Source organism: Pholcus phalangioides, unplaced genomic scaffold (genome assembly GCF_987345545.1).
Source record: "Pholcus phalangioides strain wild (caught in Gottingen) unplaced genomic scaffold, Ppha-v1.0 ptg000027l_1, whole genome shotgun sequence".
NCBI classification, from domain to species: Eukaryota; Metazoa; Arthropoda; class Arachnida; order Araneae; family Pholcidae; genus Pholcus; species Pholcus phalangioides.
The window spans coordinates 1,940,356-1,963,023 of record NW_028301617.1 but is presented as its reverse complement, the minus strand read 5'-3'; the positions used below and the strand labels follow the sequence as shown (position 1 = coordinate 1,963,023).

General features: G+C 42.0%; 1 protein-coding gene across 1 annotated transcript in view; it reads left to right on the top strand.

Moving 5' to 3' along the window:
* Positions 1-22,668, top strand: part of LOC149068037 (adenylate cyclase type 8-like) — a 178,765-nt gene that overhangs the window by 108,080 nt on the left and 48,017 nt on the right. The window contains exons 10-13 of the mRNA XM_089251634.1: positions 3,607-3,765; positions 8,736-8,889; positions 20,328-20,564; positions 20,928-21,278. Coding sequence (XP_089107760.1) covers positions 3,607-3,765; positions 8,736-8,889; positions 20,328-20,564; positions 20,928-21,278 — 901 coding nt within the window. The remainder of the gene's footprint in view (positions 1-3,606; positions 3,766-8,735; positions 8,890-20,327; positions 20,565-20,927; positions 21,279-22,668) is intronic.

Below are 22,668 nucleotides of genomic sequence, written 5' to 3'. Positions count from 1 at the left end.
CTTATATCACTGAGTGTGACAGAGCCTGGGTGTCTCTCGGTTCCTATCACTATCATGTCGGTGAATACCGCCCATAATCAGTCACTCGGTCGCTCACTCGCGGTTACACGTAGATCGCAAACTCTGTTGTCGGTTAATTCAACTTGCGGTGAATTTTGCCTCCGATGGCAATTGCCTTGTCGGTGAATTGCGTAGCGGCCAACTGTTGGCGTTGAATTTTCAGTCTATGAATTGCTAGCGGGGAATTTTCTGTCGATGAATCGGTGGCGGTGAATTTTCCTTTGATGAATTGTTGGCGGTGAATTCCCCATCGACGAAGTTTTGGCTGTGAATTTTCCTTCTATGAATTGCTGGCGTTGAGTTCTCCATCGATCAATATTTGACGGTTAACAGAACTGCGATGTTTGCCATGTTCTTTCCTGACAATTTCCACTTGATGTTAAGCACTTGCTGTCATTTCTGTTCAGTGCTTCCATGTGCCATGTATGCATGTTTTCTTTCAGGTGGCAAAGAAGCTGAAGCGAGTGATTGGCAACCGAGATCCCAACGGTCCATCTGCGGATGGATTGGTGGGGACGGAGTGCGGTGTTGGCATGGACGGGCGCGGGCTGCCGGAGGGGGACGGACGTTTGGTTCAGTTCTGTTGCTCCTTTGAGCGATGAGTGGCGGACGGGGGTGTTCCCTCGTGGACTGGGGGAGCCGAGTGCCTCGGAATGTTTTTGCTGGGTCGGAGATCTGGCGGGCGGTCCACCTGTACTCCTTCTTGACCATCGGAGGTTTCCGGGAGCTTCCCGGAGTGTGGCTGCTTGGGATGGAGTGGGGTCCCGGCGGGACGGACCCGGTGGCTTGCGAGTCGGGGGATGTCCGCATGGCCCGGATGTCAGGAGAGTTCTTCCAGCATGGCCCAGCCGCAAGGTAATCCGCTTATATCCCGCAAGGGACAGAGCGGGGGCCATGTTTGGTGTTATGGTTAATTATCCATCGATAAATTGTTGGCGGTTAATTCTTCATCGGTCAATATTTGGCGGTTAATTATCCATCGATCAGTATTTGGCGGTTAATTATCCATCGATGAATTGTTGCCGGTGAATTCTCCACACCGTGGCCCACGTCTTCTGAGACAAACCTGCTTATATCTCCTAGGGGGACAGAGCGGGGGCCACGGTTAGTCTGGAGGTGAATTCTCCATCGATCAATATTTGGCGGTAAATTTTTCGTTAAAGATTCCCGAATAAACATTAACATTCGCTCTAGCAAAAACGAAATTCCTATCGAAAGCATTTCACGGGGGGGGGGGGGGGGGGGGGAAGGTGAAGTCGCCCTCTCATCTTCATCTAAACTAATTAATGCGCCACCACCGCCATCTTTTACGTAAAAATATTCATTTTTTTACTTCAAAGTTTCCCAAGGAAAAATTCCTCTCGTGGTTGGTTGGATTTTAATACATTCAATGATGCGTTTTATTTGTGTAATATTTGAAATAATAATTATTTTTTTCTAGCCTCAATAAAACTGGTAAACAAAATTTCACTTTTTTCGTGTTTCTTTGACCTTTGCAAACCAAACACACCCCGCTTCCCATCTCATTGAGATATCGAAGCGTTCCTGGAGGATGGGTGTGTCTGGAAATTTTATTAAATATCTTCAGAATAATAAATAAAAATATTACATATAGATTGCACACATAATCAATGTTCGTCAATGGACGCATCATAATATACGGAGGGAGAAATTAAAAATCAACAGTAAAATCTACATCAAAATCTTCTGAAAGTTCTCGATTCCATCCGAAGATGAACATTCTGGCGTCCATGCGCTCTAAACAACGTCCCTTGACACTGTGGTCATAGCTTTGTTGAGGTACATTCTTGAAGAGTCCGTTGGTTCGTAAAATCTCACCGATGATTGTCTCTGGAATAAAATCTCAATTTACAAGTTGATTAGATATTTGTCAGTACGAAATGTCAATTTGACCAAATAGGGTCATTCTTATAGTATTTTCCCCATTGATTCCGAATGTTTTGGCTCTCTCCATACCATAGGAACGGCGAATGCCATGTGGCGAGGCTTCTTTCTTGACCAACTTGCAAGCAAAGTAGCACAGGAAGCACAACATATATGTGGTGCCCAAAACTTGTCCTGGTCTCCGATCTTGCAACCAAAATGTAGTTCATAACTTTTGCAAATCAATGGCATTAGTTTTTTCTTTGCGATTTAAAAGTGAGCTCTCCACAAATATAACAGGAATTATCAGAATGATTCAAACAACTTCGAGGCATTTTCAGAAATAAGATCACCAAAAAACACAAAACTGAACTGAAAGGCAACGAAATGAGAAATGAAGCTTCTCCTACACAAGCATCTAGGTAAAATAGCACGACCAGCATCAATGGCATCCGAAAATATACACCAACTCATTTCTCTCCTTATTTCCAGGAATTCCCTAGAAAGGGACTCTTAATTACATTGTCCCCATGACTAGCACATGATCAGAGGTATCTCAAAAGAATCTTGATGTACTATTCCATAATATTTAGTCAGATGAGGCAAGTTTTAATGGTCATAATACCCATTATTAAGCTAAAAATGTTGATCTTCTAAGTATAGAGTATTACGGCAGGTTAGGATAACTCGCAACAATGGAAAATGAAATTGCGGAAAACTGGTGCCTGATGGACGATTTCTGACGACGGATTCAGAATCAGCATCGAAAAATACGTAAGAAACAGCACTCAGCGTCCAAGAAACAAAAACCTTGTTTTACCAGTGTAATCAATGTTTAACTTCGTAATTGAGATTAGATAGTTTAATGGGTGTTTAAGTTTGCATGCCACCGAGCTGATTGATGATGATGTAAATCAGCAATCTTCTACCTGTTGTTTGCGAGGAGCACCATGGTGCTCTCCGAAACATCAAGAGTTCTCGATGCTCCAGTCCGATTTCGTGCTCGCGAGCATTTGATGAACACTTCAACTGAACACCCTGTAAAAATTGCTTTCAGATTGCAATTATACATATATCGAAATTGCCGTCCGTGGGGGGCGGTTACTGTTCGCTTGATAATGGGTATAGGCGGTGCTTGCGACTCGAAAAGGTTGCAGACCCCCCCCTCCAAGAATATACAGTGACACCTCGGCTAACGAAGAATGATTTGTTCCGGAATCGCGTTCGTTAGCCGAAATTCTTCGTGAGCCGAAACGTGACTTCACATAGGTCTCTTTAGAAAATCATTTCCAGGTCCTGCCTAAAATTTAATGAAAGATAAGTTTTTAAAACACCAAAGGAGCGCTATAAGGCTGGTATTACACTATAAAACTTTGATAAAAATTCTTTTATAAAACTTGAAAAATGTAACCAATAAACACATTTGTTAAATTCGAGCGAACTTAACTGATCTGCCTATTGGTTGCATTTTTCAAGTTTTATAAACGAACTTTTATAAAACTTTTATAGTGTTATCCCGGCCTAAGAAAAGACAAAAAAAAAAAATGTCAGAGCAGCCTAGTGTGTAGCGGCCTTAACGAAACCACGATTCCCAAAGAGCAAGACAAGCGAAATAAAAATTGACCATCCCTTAAATTTGCACTTTTCTTATTATTCTTACAGGTTGGTCAGACAAGAAACCAAAGAAGATCTGAACATGCGCATCGGTATCCATTCCGGATCCGTACTCTGCGGAGTTCTCGGTCTGAGGAAATGGCAGTTCGACGTGTGGTCCAACGACGTGACCCTCGCCAACCACATGGAATCAGGTGGAGTACCCGGGTGAATATTACTATCATATAAACCATTCGAATAGTTCATATTATTCCCATCGAAAAATTACCTCGCACATAAACCTTACACAGTTAAAACGAATGCGTTGAACCATTCCCTAATACAAGGAATTTAGTTCCTATAAGTCCCATTTACATGAGCAGTATTGGGAGTTTGACGACTTTTTCCCCCTCGTAGGGAAAGAGGAGTGAAGAATTAGGAAGATATATACATTTACACCATCTTCTGTAGCCCCGTTTACATGGGAAATAAACTATCCCGAGAAGTTACCGGTAACAGGGATTTTCGCTACTAGTTTTTAGTTTATATATGCCGGCATTCTTCCCCTTCTTTCCGGAAGCCGTTATTGGTCACGTGGTTTGAACGGAAGTGGTTGAGTTTAATGGAGGTATTATGGGGGTGGGGTGGAGATATGACAAAAGGTCACGTGATATCCTGCCTTTCGGCAACCCTATTCCGTTTGTTTGTGCTGAATGGACGCTACCCGTTGCTATAGCAACTTGTAAGCTGCATATACGCGTTTACATGACGATTATAATTATAATTGGTTTGAGATTTTGAAAAAGGAATCAAGAATATATTGAACTGAATCGGCGAATCGCGCTGTTTGTTAAAATAAATTTTACTTTGTTTAATATGAAAAGTAATTATTATAATCCAGGGGTCTTCAACCTATCAAGCATTTCGGGAAAAAGAAAAACTTTACACAAAGCCCACGGGCCAACTCTGAATCCAGATTCACAATAGCTTAATTCAATGTACCAGGGACCCGGTTAAACAGGGGCCCGAATTAATTAAAATTTTTTAATTATTCTGGATTTTTCAATTTAATTTATTTATTTTTCATATATTTTTTATATTGTATATGTATATATTCTTTTATATATTTTATTTCTTTCAGTTCCGATCAATTTCTTTCAGCAATTAAATCTTCATGAATGAATTTTTTTCAAAATGAATGAATGGGCGGTATTCACCGACATGGTTTAAACCGTAGTCACAATTTTTGGATAAGAGATCAACATAGATTGGTTAAAAACCTGAGTTTAACCAATCCGTGTCGATCTATCATCAAACGATTGTGGATAGTTTAAACCATGTCGGTGAATACCGCCCATAATCAGTCACTCGCGGTTACACGTGGAGGCACAAACTGTTGTCGGTTAATTCCACTTGCGGTGAATTTTGCCTCCGACGGCGAATTGCGTAGCGGTCAACTGTTGGCGTTGAATTTTCAGTCTATGAATTGCTAGCGGGGAATTTTCTGTCGATGAATCGGTGGCGGTGAATTTTCCTTTGATGAATTGTTGGCGGGGGAATTTTCCGTCTATGAATTGCTGGCGTTGAATTCTCCATCGATAATTCTCCATATAATGAATGAAATCTTCAAAATGAATTTTCATCACTTATGAATAACGCACTGATTTATAAAATTCATCAATTATTCATAAATGATGAAAATAATGATAATAAGGGTAATTAGGAGAATTTATGATAATCATTTAATTATAATAATGAAAAATTGTTTAAAAAATTATAGATTCATCTTGAGGGGGCGGGGTTCTTTAGAACTGTGGCAATATCGGCCTCCCCATGTAAGAACTATGCTAGTAGTTAGGGCTTTCTTTCACGAATACGCCCGCCAGGCTTATGGTCTGTAACTGCGCCGCAGGTCACTTAAGTGCTCTGAAAATGAGTCGGGGGACACTTATGTCCTCTGGAAGTGCTTCACAGGTCACTAAAGTGACCCAGGAATGTCCCACTTGGGTGATCTGAAATTGTGTTGCGGGACACTAAAATGTCTGAAACTGTGTCGTGGGCCCACCAAGTGATCGGAGAATGCCTCGCGGGGCACTTAAGTGATCTGGAACTATGGTGCATGTCGTTCAAGTGATGCCGATCGATTTATATGTGTGTGTGTGTGTGGGGGGGGGGAAGAGATTCACACTAACAGAAAAAAAAAACCAACAGAATACGCTCCGTAAAAATGTATTTATGACCTAAAACCCTAAAAATATGGCGCAAGAACCTAAAAATGTGTTGTAAAGTCTTGAAAACATACCTTTGACTATATTTCCTCGAGATAAATACGGGAAATCGCCATCCAACCAAAAATGATGCCGGGGGTTCACACACAAATAAAATTTGCCAATTGTTGATAACGTCGCTGAAAAATCGCCAATCATTGCCAAAAACGATGCTAAAGGTAAGTTAAAGTAGCAATTATTGATAATACTGCCGAAAAATCACCAAATGTAGGAAATGAAGCTGGGCGGGGGGGGGGGGGATCCCTCTTCAAAGGTTCCACTGCGCAAAACAATGCTCTAAAATATGAAAATATGCTTTCAATTTTGAAAATCGTGAAAAATGCTCTATCGCGTAAAAATAGCAAAATATACAAAATATGCAAAGTCTCACAGAAGTCCTAGCCCTACTGATTACTATGTATCTTTGCGATGGCGAAGAGAGATGAAAGAAAACACAGGAAACTTGTTTGTATTCATTCCACTGGTGTTTGGACGAATTATTACGTCCGTGATCGTAAAGGGATTAAGAGGACATGTCCCCCACGAATGGCCTGAGCCCATTACGAACATAAAAAGGAGAAAATAAATTCTGCGGAAGAATTCATTTTTAAATTGAAGGAACTATGCATACTTATTTCACTCTGTAAGACAACGAAAACGGCGTCTGCCCCTTAACGAATGTTTCCCTGCGTACATTCTTTCTCAGCTATGTTATTGAAGAGGGAAAAAGAATCCCGGAACGATCCAGTTATCCTGCATTACCCATTCACTTCCGAGTGAGTTTATATGTATAGAGAATCCGAAATCTTTTATTCGTGCAACATGGTATGTTTGTGTGGTTCACCATGACAAATAACAAATTTGTGAAGCTTCTTTTCTGGAATTCCTCAAGGTTCCTTCCTCTCTTTCATCTTGTTAGGGCATTGTTGGTACGTCTATCCTGTTTTACGTCAACTCTTCCTGAATAATACAGTCTGCGCTCGTTATAACGACCCTCTCCCTTTATTGATGAAAACAGACGTTATATTGGGAGGTCATTATATCGAAATGTGCTAAAAAAATCACAAATTTTATCTTCTCTTTTTTATGCATTGTTCTGAAATTAAAAAAAAAATTCTTTCATTATATTAAAATGAATGCATTTATACAGTTGACACTCGTTATAAAGACCCAACGTTATAGCGATCATTCCATTACAACGACCGGCAGGAAAATTCCCAAATGTTTTTATAAAACGACTGTCACATATAATACATAAGACAGTACGCACAGCACTGTCCAATTCGTTAGAAATTCGGTAGAGGGATGTGCACGAGGTGCATGCACGGTTACGTAGTGTTAGTAGTAGAGGCTCTGGTAAATCTCACTCCATGGTCATATTTCGCTGACAGGACACCAAACTGGACTCTCACCAAAATTTTTTGATCCGATTAACTTGACCAAGTTATCAATTTCTCTAAACTATGGTTCAAACCCAGAATGGATATTTTATCCCTTCGCTTCCAAGGTATTGGCAAGAAATCGAATGAACTCCTTTTGACGAATGAGCGATAAATATGGTAACCTTGTCCTAACCTATTCGAACGTTAGAGAAAGGGAAAGAAGTTGAAGGGGAAAAAAAGTGAAGGAAAAAACAAATGAAAGGAAAGTAATTTAAGATAAGCACATTTAAAAGAGATAGAGAATAGAGATAAGAGAAATTAGATATGGGAAGTCGATTGTCCTCTTTTGCTCTTATATACATATGTTACTGCCGGAGTTTCTTTCCCAAAACTCGATGTGTTCGATGTAAGACGGCCCGGTAGGAGCTAAGCTTATTTTTTTAATCGCCAACGTTTGATACATGTCTATGTATAGGAGCTGTATTGGATTAAATCCATGAGATGAGAGAAAAAAAAAGTGAAATTTGAGAGAAAAACTAAAAAATAAACAACTGCCAAATTTTGGAGGAAAAAATAGATCAACGCATTTTGTGACTGTGGTTTGAGGGGTTGCCGTAACTAACGTGGGCATAATTATCACGAAGAAATACGCCAACTTGACGATGATCCGAATCATGTCTTTTGTTATCGGACATTTGCCAGAGATCACCGATCACTTCGTGAACTAGCCAGGCCAATATTCAACGAAATTGGCCGATACGCGACGATTTGGCCGGCCCCATCACGAATTGGCCAATTCCGGGCGTTGGCAGTAACACATTTAGATAAGAATACATCATAAATGTGGGGTGGGGGGAAGTCATTAACAATTGTATAGGTATAAAAGGAAGGTAAAAAGAACAAATTCGTAGGTTTGCAACAAAGCCACACCGGTGAGATAGAAGGCCTCCACACGCTGCTCGCGACGTCCCGCAAGTAGCCCATCCTCACTCAGAATATTCGAAGAAAAAAAATCCCTTGCACTAGCTGGTATCATCGTCGAGCGGAAAAGAAACGATCAGGCGCAGAGTTGGCGATTTCTATGCCCCACATCCAATCACCGCGCTGTATTTGTGAGCCAACCCGGAAGATAACTTCAAAATAAGAAGGTAACAAATAGTATGCTGTGGTCCGAAATATATATGCGGCAAACTTTCTTGGTGGTCTTCTTACCGGACTACTCTCATGACGTTCAGATGAACTTGGCAACCCGTGCGGAGGCCTTCTATCTCTCTTCTATCTCTAGGTGGTGCTGCGTATGGACGCAGTATTACGTCCTTGATCGTAAAGCGGTTAAAAACCAATAGCTGGTTTAAATGGTCCACTCATCGGGATGATTCTGTAGAATAAATGGTTTGGTCCTCTGCTGGACTTTTTTTTGGACTCACTAAATTTGTTACTCAAAATATAAGCCGGTATCTTAAAGGTGCGATGTTCATGACTTGTTCGTACCACGTATTTTTGTTTCTGTATATTCATGCTTTATATTTCATGTCCCCGCTTTGTCAAGGAAGGTTCATATATCTCGCTCGACGTTGGATTATCTCGGTGACTCTTACGAGGTCGATCCAGGACACGGCGAATCCAGAGACGCATACCTCAGGCATAATGGAGTCGAAACATTCTTGGTTCGGAAGACTGAGCCGACAAGACCTGCCAAAAAGGTAAACGATTCATTTCCACGATTTTTCATTGATGCAGTGTTTCTCAACCTTTTACTCGCACGTTTCCCTTTGGACCATATTTTGTTGTCGTGAACCCCCCCCCCCCTCGTTGTATCCAGGGGCTCTTCAAGAAGTGAGATTCCTCTAACTCATACATGCTCAACCTATAGATCGCTGGCAAAATGTGGTCATCAGCGTCATCTGATGTAGACCGCGTCATCAAACCTAATTTTGTAAAAATGAACCAAGCGGCCTATCTCTTAAGTGACCTACGGTGAAGTTCCACATCATTTAAGCGGTACATGGCACATTTTAGAACGGCCAATCTGCCCACAGCACATTTACAGATCACTTAAGTGCCCCCTTCGTAGCATTTCTCAGATCACTTATGTGAACCGCGGCATATTTACGAATTACCGCAGCACGGTGATCCGCAACACGGTTCCACAGCACTTAGCTGCCAATGGAACATTTAGAGATGAGTTAAGTGACCTGCGGTGCTGTTCCAGGTCTCTCACGAAAGTGGCCTGCGATCCGTTTTCAAACTAATGAAATTTGCCGCACTCTCCCAAAAATTGAGCACCCTTGTCTTATGCATTCATGGCCGGCATTCAATGAAATACGTGCAGGCGTACGACACTTTTCCTCGTTTTACGCAGGAACCTTTTCCGTGGTTGATGTCTGCCGCAGATGTGGAAGAAACTGCAGGATGTAAATTTTATTGGACCATGGCCTAAAACCGGAAACTGTGTGTGACCAAACCTAACACATGCGTTTCATGCGTTAGGTTTGGTCACCTCTTAAAATGCTTTGGATGACAGGGGAGGGGGGGGGGTTTCAATGATGCTTACGTATCATCAATCACCTTTCTTTAACTATGATATACTCTTGAAGACATCTTAAGAGTATAAGCACATCTCAGTATGCCAAAAACGAGAAAAACCTTCCGTTAGTTTGTGGGCATGTGAACTAACATTCCCCCTCTATTGATAAGTCCCCTACAGAGCCACTTTAGCGTCTCTCTAAATGTTCCGAGGATCCCTCAAGTTATCTGGAAATTTTTCCGGGCCGCTAAAGTTCTCTAGAAATGTTGTCGCAGGCCTCTCAAGTCCCCTGCAACTGTGCCGCGCGTCACACAAGTGATCCGCAATTATGCCGCGGATCACTTAACTAATCTGGGAATTGGCCGCGGGTCACTTGGGTGATGTAGAACTGCGCTTGGAGGTCACTTGGGTGATGTAGAACTGCACTTGGAGGTCACTTGGGTGATGTAGAACTGCGCTTGGAGATCACTTAGGTGCTCTAAAACTGTGCCACATGTCAGTCAAGGGATCACTAAATGTGCCATTCACCGCTTAAGTGTTATGGAACTGTGTCGCAGATCGCTTAAGTGATCTATGAATGTGCCACGGGCCGCTTAAATGCTCTCGAAATGTGCCACGGGTCACTTAAGCGATCTATAAATGTGCCGCTTAGTTCATCTTTACAAAATTAGGTTTAAGGTGGCGGGCCCCCCATCAGATAGCCCTGAGGACCACATTTGGTCCACGGGCCATTGGTTTCGCATATGTGGCTTAGAGCAGTGTTTCTTAACCTTTTTTTGTCCGTGGCCCCCTTTGAACCATATTTTTTCTCGTGGCTCCCCTGTCTTACCCAGTCTTCGACCCTCATCTAGAAGGAAGATCCTTTATACGTATTGAATTGATTTTTTCAGTGAATTTATACTGAAAGAAAATTTTGCAAATAAGATTGGCATCTGGACCACTAGCATAGAATTTATTGAGCTCTCCGCTAGGCCGAGTTCTATTCAGGGCCGTCTCAACATCATGAGCCCCCTTAGGCAAAGTGATGCTATGGTAGTCCCATACGTAGCTGGAAATAAACAGTCTACATATTTCCTGCTTATTGGTAAAATTTATTGTACTATACAAAATATGACATGAGACCCCCGGCCATGACATATTTTGTATAGTAGAAAACAAAATACAAAATATGTCACGGCCGGGGGGTCTCATGTCATATTTTGTAAAGTGCAAAACATGACATGAGACCCCCGGAAATGACTCCTCACAAGAGTGGGACTGATAGAGCTGTAGCCGGATGCCTGATACGGTTTTCATCATTTTTGTTTTTCCACATATAAATTTAATACAGACGAAGGGTCTGTGCAAAATGTAGGCGGCGAGGCCCGGGTGGGTCCATGCCTTAAGACGGCCCTGGTTTTATGGGTGGTTTTGTTGGATTCTGCAATGTATAGTCACTAATATCCAAACCACCTGCCATGGCCCCTTTCTCCATTTTCTTCCGTGGCCCCCCTTGAACTATCCCAGTACCACTAGGGGGCCATATGGTCCCCGGTTGAGAACCACTGGCTTAGAGGGTGGGTCGCAATGGATTTCTTGAAAATAAATATTGAGTTCTTCAAATAGCCTTGAAATTAACAGAAATTCAATATAATAACACCTTTATATATGTATATATTTTTTTTGATCGTCTGTCCCCCTTCCCCCCCCCCTTCTCTTCGCGTGCATATCCGATCCTAAAGCCGGGTTCTCCTAGGAGCAGGTTTTCTATGATGCGCGCAGCGTGAAAACGTTGATTGGTCAAAAAAAACCTGAATTTCAGGTTTTCAACCAATCAGCGTTTTCACGTTACTCACAGCGCAAAAACTCTACTCCTAGAAAGAAAAAAAAAACGGCTTTATATGTGTTAGGAGTTGGGGGTGGGGGCAGAGCTGACGAAAATTTGCTGACAAGTAGGTTACGGGTGGGTGTCAGAGTTTTCCTGACTTTCGTCGACAAAAGGGGAGGGTCAAAAATGTCTGACGTAATACTTGAACGCCCCCCCCCCCCCCTTAAGCTTACCACAAGTTGGAAACCACTAATCTAATGCAAAAGAAAAAAACCTGGATCCAACCAATTCCTCAAACATTTCATGTATATTCTTTGGCTTCTGATGTTGATTCAGGAATATTTAAGTACGATTTCCAGCCGTTTCTGGGTTCAAAGTACGAACCGACGAATAGGAAATAGAATTCTTAACTGAATTTTATATAACCCTAGAGTGTGTTTTCCAAGCTCTCAAATGTTCGCGAGGGAATAACAAGGAAAAAATTCAATGTATCGGAGAGCATTTACTTTTGCCTAGAAAAACACGGATGCACATCGACTTCTTTTATGTTTGTACTTATATATCCCTAAGCACAAATACAAACGCACGGTATATATTCCTTGTGGATAATGCGGCCCAGAGTGGATTCGAATTTTTAGGGAGGATTTCTAGAAACTTTGCAGAGGGAGGGATAAGCTCGAATTACTCACTCGACCCATCCCGAAGGATATGCGGTAACTATCCGATGACCCGACATCGCAACAGCGATCCTACCCAGCAGGAGAAGACTAGGAGGACGCTACTTGCGTCAAAAATTAATTCAGGTTATTGTAGTTAAAAAGGCCGCCGCATTCTCCTTTATGCAGTTATGGACTGAATTGATTAATCTCTTAATGGAGATCCCACCCGAGGTTCCCACTAGTCCTCTTTATCTGGGAATTCTCACTTTCTTTTATTATTAAATCAAGTTTTACCGGGTTACCAAACTTGGCATCCTGCAAAATACACAACGATTCCATTTACGAGGCATGTTTTTTTTTAAGTAAGTACCGTTTTGAAATTCTGCCGCTGCAGCGCTACGGTCGGCATTCCGCGCACGCACGCCGTGTACCTACTACTGTTGGCAAACCAACAGACGCCCATTACGAAAACATTCGACCATGTTTAAGTTTGTTTGTGAGTATTTGAAATGCCTCCGACTGTGAAATACGCGCCGTGATTCGTTTTCTTAGTACTAAAGGCGTGAAAGGGGCTGAAATTCATCGTGAAATTCATCGTGAGATCAGTGAAGTGTATGGAGGAAACATTGTATGAGCGATGGAAAATTGGGTTAGAGCTTTTAAAGATAACCGCACAAATGTTCATGATGAGGAACGAAGTGGGTGACCCTTCTGTCATGACTGAAGATTTGGTGCACAGAAAGTTGAAGAAAAATTGAGGGAGAACAGACGTTTTACGATTTCGTCATTATCTAATGAATTTCCTCAAATTTCCAGAAGTGTTCTCTATGAAATTGTGACCGAAAGCTTAAATTATCGAAAGTTCTGCAATCAAAAACAAAAGGCGAGGCATGTCGAGTAAGGGGGATCGTTTTGCTTCATGACAATGCCCGCCTACACGTGGCTAATCGAACCAAAGATCTCGTCGCCTCATTTCGCTGGGAAGAACTTGATCACCCTCCGTACAGTCCCGATCTAGCACCCAGTGACTACCGCATGTTCCTGCATTTGAAGAAGCATCTGGGTGGTCAGCGCCACGACTACCAGGATGAGGTCAAAACGGCCGTGTTGCAGATGTTGTCAAATCAAGGGGTGCAGACTTCTATGAGGATGGGATTCAAAAGCTGGTTGTACGATACGATAAATGGCTTAATATTGGTGGAAATTATGTTGAAAAGTAGATTAAGGTGCAGGCTTTCATGTGAAAAGAAAATTGTTATGGAAAGTCGACTTGTTTTCTTTGCATTTCAAAACGGTACTTACTTAAAAAAACATGCCTCGTATTTACAAAACAACTTTACAACTTGTGGGAGCTTGCACGCACAAAAATAGTCCAACACTATCTAACTAACTTCGTAGTTAGTGCCAGCTCGAATTGTTGCCACCGTGCCACCTCCCCCTGCAGTGTATTCCTACACATTGGCCGCTGTGTACAGATGATCTGTCCCCTATTTAAGTGCTTTACCTATTTTGTTCTGTTCCTCGCAGTTTAAGCATTTTGCCTCTGCCACGCTTTCAGCTAACACATGTCCATCCATTCCCACACTTCGTGCATCTGTTTTCGCCCCTGAACTTCCTCGCCAAAGATGTCCTACATCCTCCAGCACTTAAAGCACTGCCTCTGTGGTGGTCGAGTGGTCATAGTGACGGACTCGTGAGGATCCGGGTTCTAACCCCACCGTCACCACAGTGGCGGTCGGCTGAAGTTGGTTTCCTGTGGTCCCCAACTTCGAGGCGCAAATGCGAGCCGATCTCCCCATTAAAAAGTCTCGCCACAGAGAGCAGCAACAGGCCTACAACGATAAATCATTCAATCATTACACTTCACTCGTAGTTAGAAAAACTGGCTTCAGATGGCAGCACTGTACACATAACAAGCATTACGCAGGGAAAAACTTCACGCCAGGTTTCACTACACGCACATTCCAACATTTCCCAATTCCTTAGAGGTTCCGCAGAGGAATATGGATGAGGTGCATGGTCTGGTGTAGTAGTAGTTGTAGTAGTAGCACTTAAAGCACTGCAGCGGTCGGGCATATTCTTTCACACTGCCCACATTCGGCCCACGGAGCTTTTTTGTCGTGGCCCGCTGACCACTTTTTTTTTTAGGAAATTTTCACAGGACCGAGTGAGTGGCCGTATGTGCGACTATATGAGTTACCAAGTGAGCGACCGTATTAGTGATCAAGTTAGTGACCGGATGAGTGAATATTCAAAAACTTCTGAAATCGCATATAGGTGGAATATTTCTCGTTTCAATCATAGAGAAGCACACCTTCCTTCGTTTTGGCATCATGCTTTGCTTACAATTTGTTTTTCATGTACATGATTAAAACTGACGCGCCACGACGTTAGTTTATAGCGATTGGCATCCAGACGTTAAGGGGATCCCTCTTAAAATATTGAAAATGTAGTATTTAGTGCCTGTTGGCCGTCCCTTGGCCGCAAGGGAGCCCGTGTAGATGAGCAGTAACTTGGTAAGTCTAATTTATTTGTGTGTGTGTGAGTGGCATTTCATATACAGTCAAATCTCTCTATCTCAAAACTGACGGGAACGGAAAAAATTTTCGAGATAGGGAGTTTTCGAGAAATAGCGATACATATATATATATATATATTTTTTTTTTTTTTTTTTTTTTTGCGTGAGAAAGGGAAAAACACGCCAAAGCGTTCACAAAACACCATATGATTGGCCAAGTGAATGCGTGAGTGACCGTATGCGTGAACAAGTGAGTGGGTGAGTGACCGTATGAGTGAACAAGTGAGTGGGTGAGTGAGCGTCTGAGTGAACAAGTGCGTGGGTGAGTGACTAATTGAAGGGGTGAGTGACCGTATGAGTGAACAAGCGAGTGGGTGAGTGATCAATTGAAGGGGTGAGTGACCGTATGAATGAACAAACGAGTGGGTGAGTGACCGTATGAATGAACAAAGGAGTGGGTGAGTGACCGCATGAGTGAACAAAGGAGTGGGTGAGTGACCGCATGAGTGAACAAGTGAGTGAGCGTCTGAGTGAACAAGTGCGTGGGTGAGTGACTAATTGAAGGGGTGAGTGACCGTATGAGTGAACAAGTGAGTGGGTGAGTGATCAATTGAAGGGGTGAGTGACAGTATGAATGAACAAACGAGTGGGTGAGTGATCAATTGAAGGGGTGAGTGACCGTATGAATGAACAAACGAGTGGGTGAGTGACCGCATGAGTGAACAAGTGAGTGGGTGAGTGACCGTATGAGTGAACAAGTGAGTGGGTGAGTGATCAATTGAAGGGGTGAGTGACAGTATGAATGAACAAACGAGTGGGTGATTGATCAATTGAAGGGGTGAGTGACCGTATGAATGAACAAAGGAGTGGGTGAGTGACCGCATGAGTGAACAAAGGAGTGGGTGAGTGACCACATGAGTGAACAAGTGAGTGAGTAACCAATTGAAGAGGTGAGTGATTGTATGCGTGAACAAGTGAGTGCGTGAGTGACGGTATGAATCACGAATTGGAGGGGGTGAGTGACGGTATGAATCACGAATTGGAGGGTTGAGTGACCGTATGAGTGAACAAGTGAGAGGATGAGTGACCTCATATGGTCTCGGTTTTAACTTCTCCTCGGGCCGGAGGTTCTGCACCCCGCTGTTGTAGATCGATCATAGCAAAAATTCCCCCGTTTTCTCGGCCCCATCAACACATGACTGACAAGCCTCTCCACACAGAGATGACAGTTTTTACTGGTAAAACAACCGAAAGCGAATTTCCAATTTCCTTCAGAAAACATCGGGAGAAAAAATACGGATAAGATAAAAAAAAGGATATTTAATAAGGCACGTTTTTATCGGAAAAAAAAGCTAATAATAACTTTCCCGAAAGCCGTCATCTTAATTGATTACCAATACAGAGAAACGCTGTGTGCGCCACCCTGTTTTGACACTTCTGTATTGACACTTGGGGGAAAAAGACACGTGATTAATTACCTACATTTGCCCAATTTTAAAGGACAAAACAGAATATCGGATTTTCCAGAAACGATTTTTTTCCCCCTTGTCTTGTTTTCCAATATCGATATAGCTCGTTTTTTTGGATGAAATTAGCCGCACTCTTCATATTAGACCGCACCCAATTTGATGAAAAAAAAAAAAATTTGAAGAAATTTCAACATTTTAAAAAAATAATTCAACCTTAAATCAAATATTTTAACATGGAGAGAATGAAAAAATAAATATTTTAACATGAAAAAATCAAATAAATATTTTAACATGAAAAAATCAAATAAATATTTTAACATGAAAAAATCAAATAAATATTTTAACATGAAAAAAATCAAATAAATATTTTAACATGAAAAAATCAAATAAATATTTTAACATGAAAAAATCAAATAAATATTTTAACATGAAAAAATCAAATAAATATTTTAACACTGGGGCCGTTCAAGTATTACGTCATCATCGATGGGGGGGGGGGTTCCGACTTGCTGATTTTTGATGGCAAGTGGGGAGGGGGGGGGTTTGGATAATGCTTACGTCATCAACCACCCTTTATGAAAATGTGAGTTAGGATTCAGAGGGGGGGGGCAGAGCTGATGACGAAATTTTGCTGACAAGGGGGGGGGGGAGGGGGGGGTCAGTGTTTTGCTGACAAGGGGAGGGGGTCAAAAATTGCTAAAAATTTGCTTACGTAATACTTGAACGGCCCCATGGAAAAATTGAAAAAATAAATATTTTAACATGAAAAAAAAGGGGAAAAAAACCATTTTGTTATGGACAATGGGAAAAATGGAAGGTGTAGTGTTATTATTTTAGTGATTATTATTTATTATACTCATTCTTCATATACACACACACATACACACGTAAATACTCCCTATTCATATGTGGCCCACACGTGAAAACAAACACTACACAGTGACTAATTACTCTTATTAATTATTGTATGTTTCAGCGAGGCTGAAAATTGTATTAATTTTTATATGTTTTGAAATTGTCAAATCCTCACGTCACACCTGAATTTTCCCATATCATCAAGTATGTGACCCCCTCCCGAAACACCTCCCACACTAATTGATTGCATTAATTGGGAACCCCCCAGTGATTAACACGTAAGGAAATTAAATCCCTCTTTTGTCCCCACTTAACTCTATTCGTCGACGCTGCGATTGGTCTCGTTCGACGGGGGGATAAAATCAAGGAATCGAATTCGAGATCTCAGAACTCTCAACTCATAATTTGAGCAGAAATTCAAATTTCATCAAATTCCAGAATCCTATCATGATCGTGTGTTTCGACATGAAACTTTGCTTGCTCTCCCTTCCCTGGTCCCTCCTCCTCTTCTTCCCCCCCCCCCCCAGGGGTGAGTCACCATTTTCGCTCGTTTTCATCGAGAGGACATGACGTGGCTATCTCGTGACCCCTCCGCCTCCAATCGGAAGGCCAGAGAAGAGTTGACGAAGACGAGGCTGTTTTTTGGGGTTTTTTGGGACTGTGAGATGTTGAGGTAGGACGTGCACTCCTGAAGCTGCGTGGCCCCCCTCGCCACCGACTCCCCCCTTGAGTCCGGACAATCCTCCTGTCCACGAATGAAGAAAAGCTCTCGTCCCTCAACCGTCCGGGAGGAAGTTGCGAAAGCCGGTATCGCCATGGGTCAGCGACGGGGCCGTGGTCTTACTACCAACCAAGATGCCGAGCTCCAGTTCCAGACATTACCAGTAAACGACTGAAAAAGTGACACATCCCGACGAACGGTATCAGCCAGCCACCACCTTGGGTCCACCCGTATAGCACCAGTGAGTGACCCAGTATTCCGACTGCCTTACACCATATTCACCTCCCCTGAAGAAGTTTTTTGTTTGGTCATCTTCCACCGGGACATCAGCATGGATCAACAACCAGTGCCGAGCTCTAGTTTCTAGATGTCACCAGTGAAGACCGAAAATTCGGCACTTCATCTATGAGCGACCCGTCAGCCACCACCTTGGATCCGTCCGTACCGCTCCAGTGAGTGACACCTGCCTTCCGTCTTCTCGAGACAATTCGCATTCCGCCCGAGAATGAGCTGAGGTCTTCAGCTTTTGATGTCTGCCGCAACGATGACAATCCGCGCTATGAGATCCTCCGGTATATTTACGGGCGTCGCATGTAATGAACGAACCCCCGAACGCATTCAGGGATCAACTGACATCCAATTTTCGTCTCCTCTGGACTCGGGGCCTGCATGCGTTTTTCGTGATTTTCACCCTCTCAACGTAGTTTGCGGAGCCATGTTCCATTGCAAATTTTGTTGCTCTTGATGCCTACTAACAACCCTCTGAGTTTGTCGGTCCATTAACAGAACACCCTGTATACATGTTTTAACATAGAAAAAAAAATTTCAATATGGCAAAAGAAGCTTAGGAACAAGGAAAATATATAAAAATATATTTTACATCTTTTAACATGGAAAAAATATTTGAACATGAAAAAAAAATTATTTCAACAGGAAAAAATATGTCACCATGAACCATGAATGTGAAAAAATATTTCAACATGAACGTGAAAAAATATTTCAACATGAAAAAAATATTTGAACATGAAAAAAATATTTGAACATGAAAAAAAAAATATTTCAACATGAAAAAAATTATTTCAACATGAAAAAAACATTTGAACATGAAAAAAAAATTATTTCAACAGGAAAAAATATTTCAACATGAATGTGAAAAAATATTTCAACATGAATGTGAAAAAATATTTCAACATGAATGTGAAAAAATATTTCAACATGAAAAAAATATTTGAACATGAAAAAAAAATTATTTCAACAGGAAAAAAATATTTGAACATGAAAAAAAAATTATTTCAACAGGAAAAAAAATATGTCAACATGAACGTGAAAAAATATTTCAACATGAAAAAAATATTTGAACATGAAAAAAAAAATTATTTCAACATGAAAAAAACATTTGAACATGAAAAAAAAATTATTTCAACATGAAAAAACATTTGAACATGAAAAAAAAATTATTTCAACATGAAAAAAATATTTGAACATGAAAAAAAAATTATTTCAACAGGAAAAAAAAATTATTTCAACATGAAAAAAATATTTGAACATGAAAAAAAAATTATTTCAACAGGAAAAAAAAATTATTTCAACAGGAAAAAAAAATTATTTCAACATGAATGTGAAAAAATATTTCAACATGAAAAAAATTGTTTCAACATGAAAAAAATATTTGAACATGAAAAAAAATTTATTTCAACAGGAAAAAAAATGTCAACATGAATGTGAAAAAATATTTCAACATGAATGCGAAAAAATATTTCAACATAGAAAACATTATCACTTATATTAATTACTTTCCTCTTTAAAACGGATACTTTGCACTAAGTATCCATTTATAGTGGGGTGATAAACCTAAAGCCAGGTTTACCTAGGAGCAGGTTTTTCGTACAGCGCGTGCAGAGTGGGAACACTGATCGGTCAAAGGAACCTGAATTTCAGGTTTTTAACCAATCAGAGTTTTCACGCTGCACCCGGCGCAGAAATTCTACTCCTAGGAAAACCCGGCTTAACGGAGTTTTTGCAACAATTAATTATCGTTATTACCAGGCTGACCATATTTCCTATAGAGAAATGCGGGAAATTGGGATTCCAAATACGGGAAAATATGGGATATCGCCAAGAACAACGCCAAAAGTGCACAAAGTTGCCAAATACTTATGAAATTACGGAAAAAAATCGCAATGGCGGGAAACGAAGCGTTACTACAAATTGCAGTGGATTAAAATGAATTCCACGAAATCAAACATTCAACAAGGCAAATGTGGGAGATTAATATTATTATTTATAGTTGTAATTATCACAATATAATTTATTGGTTGAAAAATAATTTCAATCTTTCACTTCAATAAAGAATAAAAATTCAAGTACCCTTCTGGGAAGACCGGGACACTTTTGCCAAAAAGTCGGGATGGCCATAAAAAGAAAGGAAACCGGGATTGTCCCGGGAAATACGGGACGTATGGGCCACCCTAGTTATTACTGATCTTCAATCATTTAGGACATAGAATATCGAATTTTCTAGAAACGATTTTTTCCCCTCTTGGCCCGTTTTCTGATAATATAATTTTTTTTTGTTTATTTTTCAGTACTGCAATTCGTTCAGATGTCGCTACTTATCCCAGATCCGTCACGGGCAGGACAAGAGCGGGGAAGACACGACAAAGGCGTCTGTGGTAGAGCCGTCCCGTACTGATGAACAACAGGATGGTAAAAAATGCTCACCGGAGGAGGAGGAGGAGGACGCGCGCCCTCTTCGATCGACGTCTTCGTCCGTCGAAGAGGACGTCGACGCCGAGTGGAATCCGGAAATACCATTCGAAAACGTAAATATCGTGTGTTATTTTTCAGGAATTCCGGCTTACTTTGTAAAACTTGCACATAAATATCGGAGGATTAGTTAGAACACCCGCGCTGCCCGGGGTTGGCTGCACTGAGAAATACGACTGAACACTAGATTCTCACCTCAGACTGTCAAGTGCAAACACGCGCTCCGGTTGTTTCAGACTATGCCGCGAAGCTGGGCTGGAAGAGATTTTGGCAACGGGATAAGTCCGGCGGCAGAGTTCTGGTGTTCATTCATTACTATAGGTGTTGCCACCTATATTTGCAAACATTGGTGAAGGAATTCAATAGTGTCAGGAAAAAAAAAAAATTGATCTAGGTCTTTCTTCTTTTTCCTGTTACAGCTGGATGGTCTCCGTGATTCGCTGGAAGACGAAAGGCTGCACGTCCGCAACGAATCACCATCTGACACTGAGAAGGTCGAGACGTACGTCACGCATTCCGCGATGTCCGTCAAGAGGAAGAACACGGTCTCGGAACACCAACAGCAACACCCGGACGCGAGCGACCCGTCGTCGGCGGCGGCGGCCGCGGCAGCTCCTGCGAGCCATCACTCCAACGTCACCCCGACGGTCAGCGAAGAAGTCGACGATCTCATCGACCATTCCATCGAGATCGAGTCGAACAAGAGGATGAGGAAAGACAACCTCTCGTGGTTCACGCTCACCTTCAAGGAGACCGACATGGAACAGAAGGTAAGGAAACGAGTTGGTTTATTGACCCTTTGACCGTTCAATGGAACCCAATGCCCGACTATCACTGACTGTTTCGATGGAAAACGATGCGAGTATACCAACAAGTTTTGCGAATTTTTACTGTCAGACCATGAAGTGAGTGTGCGCTATCCCAGTGGTTTCCAACTTGTGGTATGCTTACTGCTGGAAGGTGGGAGTGGGGGGAAGGGGTTCGCAGAAACTACTTATGCAATAGAGTGTAAAGTATCGATAATGGTGCAATAGGTTCTTTCCCCCCCCCCCGTACGGCAAAGTTCCGCTGCATTTCTAAGGAATACGTAAAACTCCTACGCATTTCAACTGGGGGTGGGGGATACGCTCGGCCTCCACGCATTTCTAAAGGAACGAAACTCACGCCGCTTATAACTGCGAACACGTGTTCTCGAGACATTTCTAAGAGTACGCAAGCATTCCATCTACGTATTTCCAGATGTATGCAACGCTCGTGCGTAATTCTAGGGTGTGCGTAAGAACGCAACGTTCTCTTACGCATTTCCAGAGTACGTAAGCCTGTTACCAGTTTATGCCAGCGCACTCCTCTTGAGTATTTTTAGGGAAACATAAAACTCTTGCGCATCTCTAGGCATACATGAGCCTCTTACGCATTTCTGCTGATACATAAACCTTCTTCGCATTTTAAGAGGGTACGCTCGACCTCCTCGTATTTCTAGGATAATGCCACACACGCTTTTCTGAGAATACGTAAGTCTCAAACGTATCTCGAGGAGAACGCAACCCGTGCAACTTTGTTGCGTAGTACGCAACACGCGTCTTACGAGTTTCAATGAGTACACAACGCACGCCTCTTACGGGATTTCTGAGGATACGTAAGCGTCCATCGCATTTCAAGGAGAACGCCGCCCATGCATCTTACACATATCAAAGAGTACGCAACGCACAGCTCTTACGCATCCATGCAAACGCACGCCTCTTACGCCACCAAAAATGCGTAAAAAAACTTTCGTACATTCTAGAAATTCGAACAGTTGCGGTGTACTCCTGGAAATGCACTTTGGAGGCGTTCTCTGCCTCCTCTCCCCCTAAAATAAGTAAGAGACGTATTCCCCCCTCTCATGAACGCGTCGAACACCTGTGTATCTCCAACACTCCCTATAGATAAGATCTTAATCTTATCTATAGGGGGTGTTGGTATCTCCCCCTAGAAGTACCATGGAGTCGTTCGTACACCAAAAAGGCGGTAGTGTTTCTAGAACGCTTGCAGGCACTGTGTCCTCCACCACCTTCCCCCGCGTTACAGCAGCGTCTCCATTCTGTGACGCCCACGTTCAACTTAGGCTTTGAGGAGAGATTTTCTTACTGTATTTTTTCTAATTTCCGATCTAATCCAGAT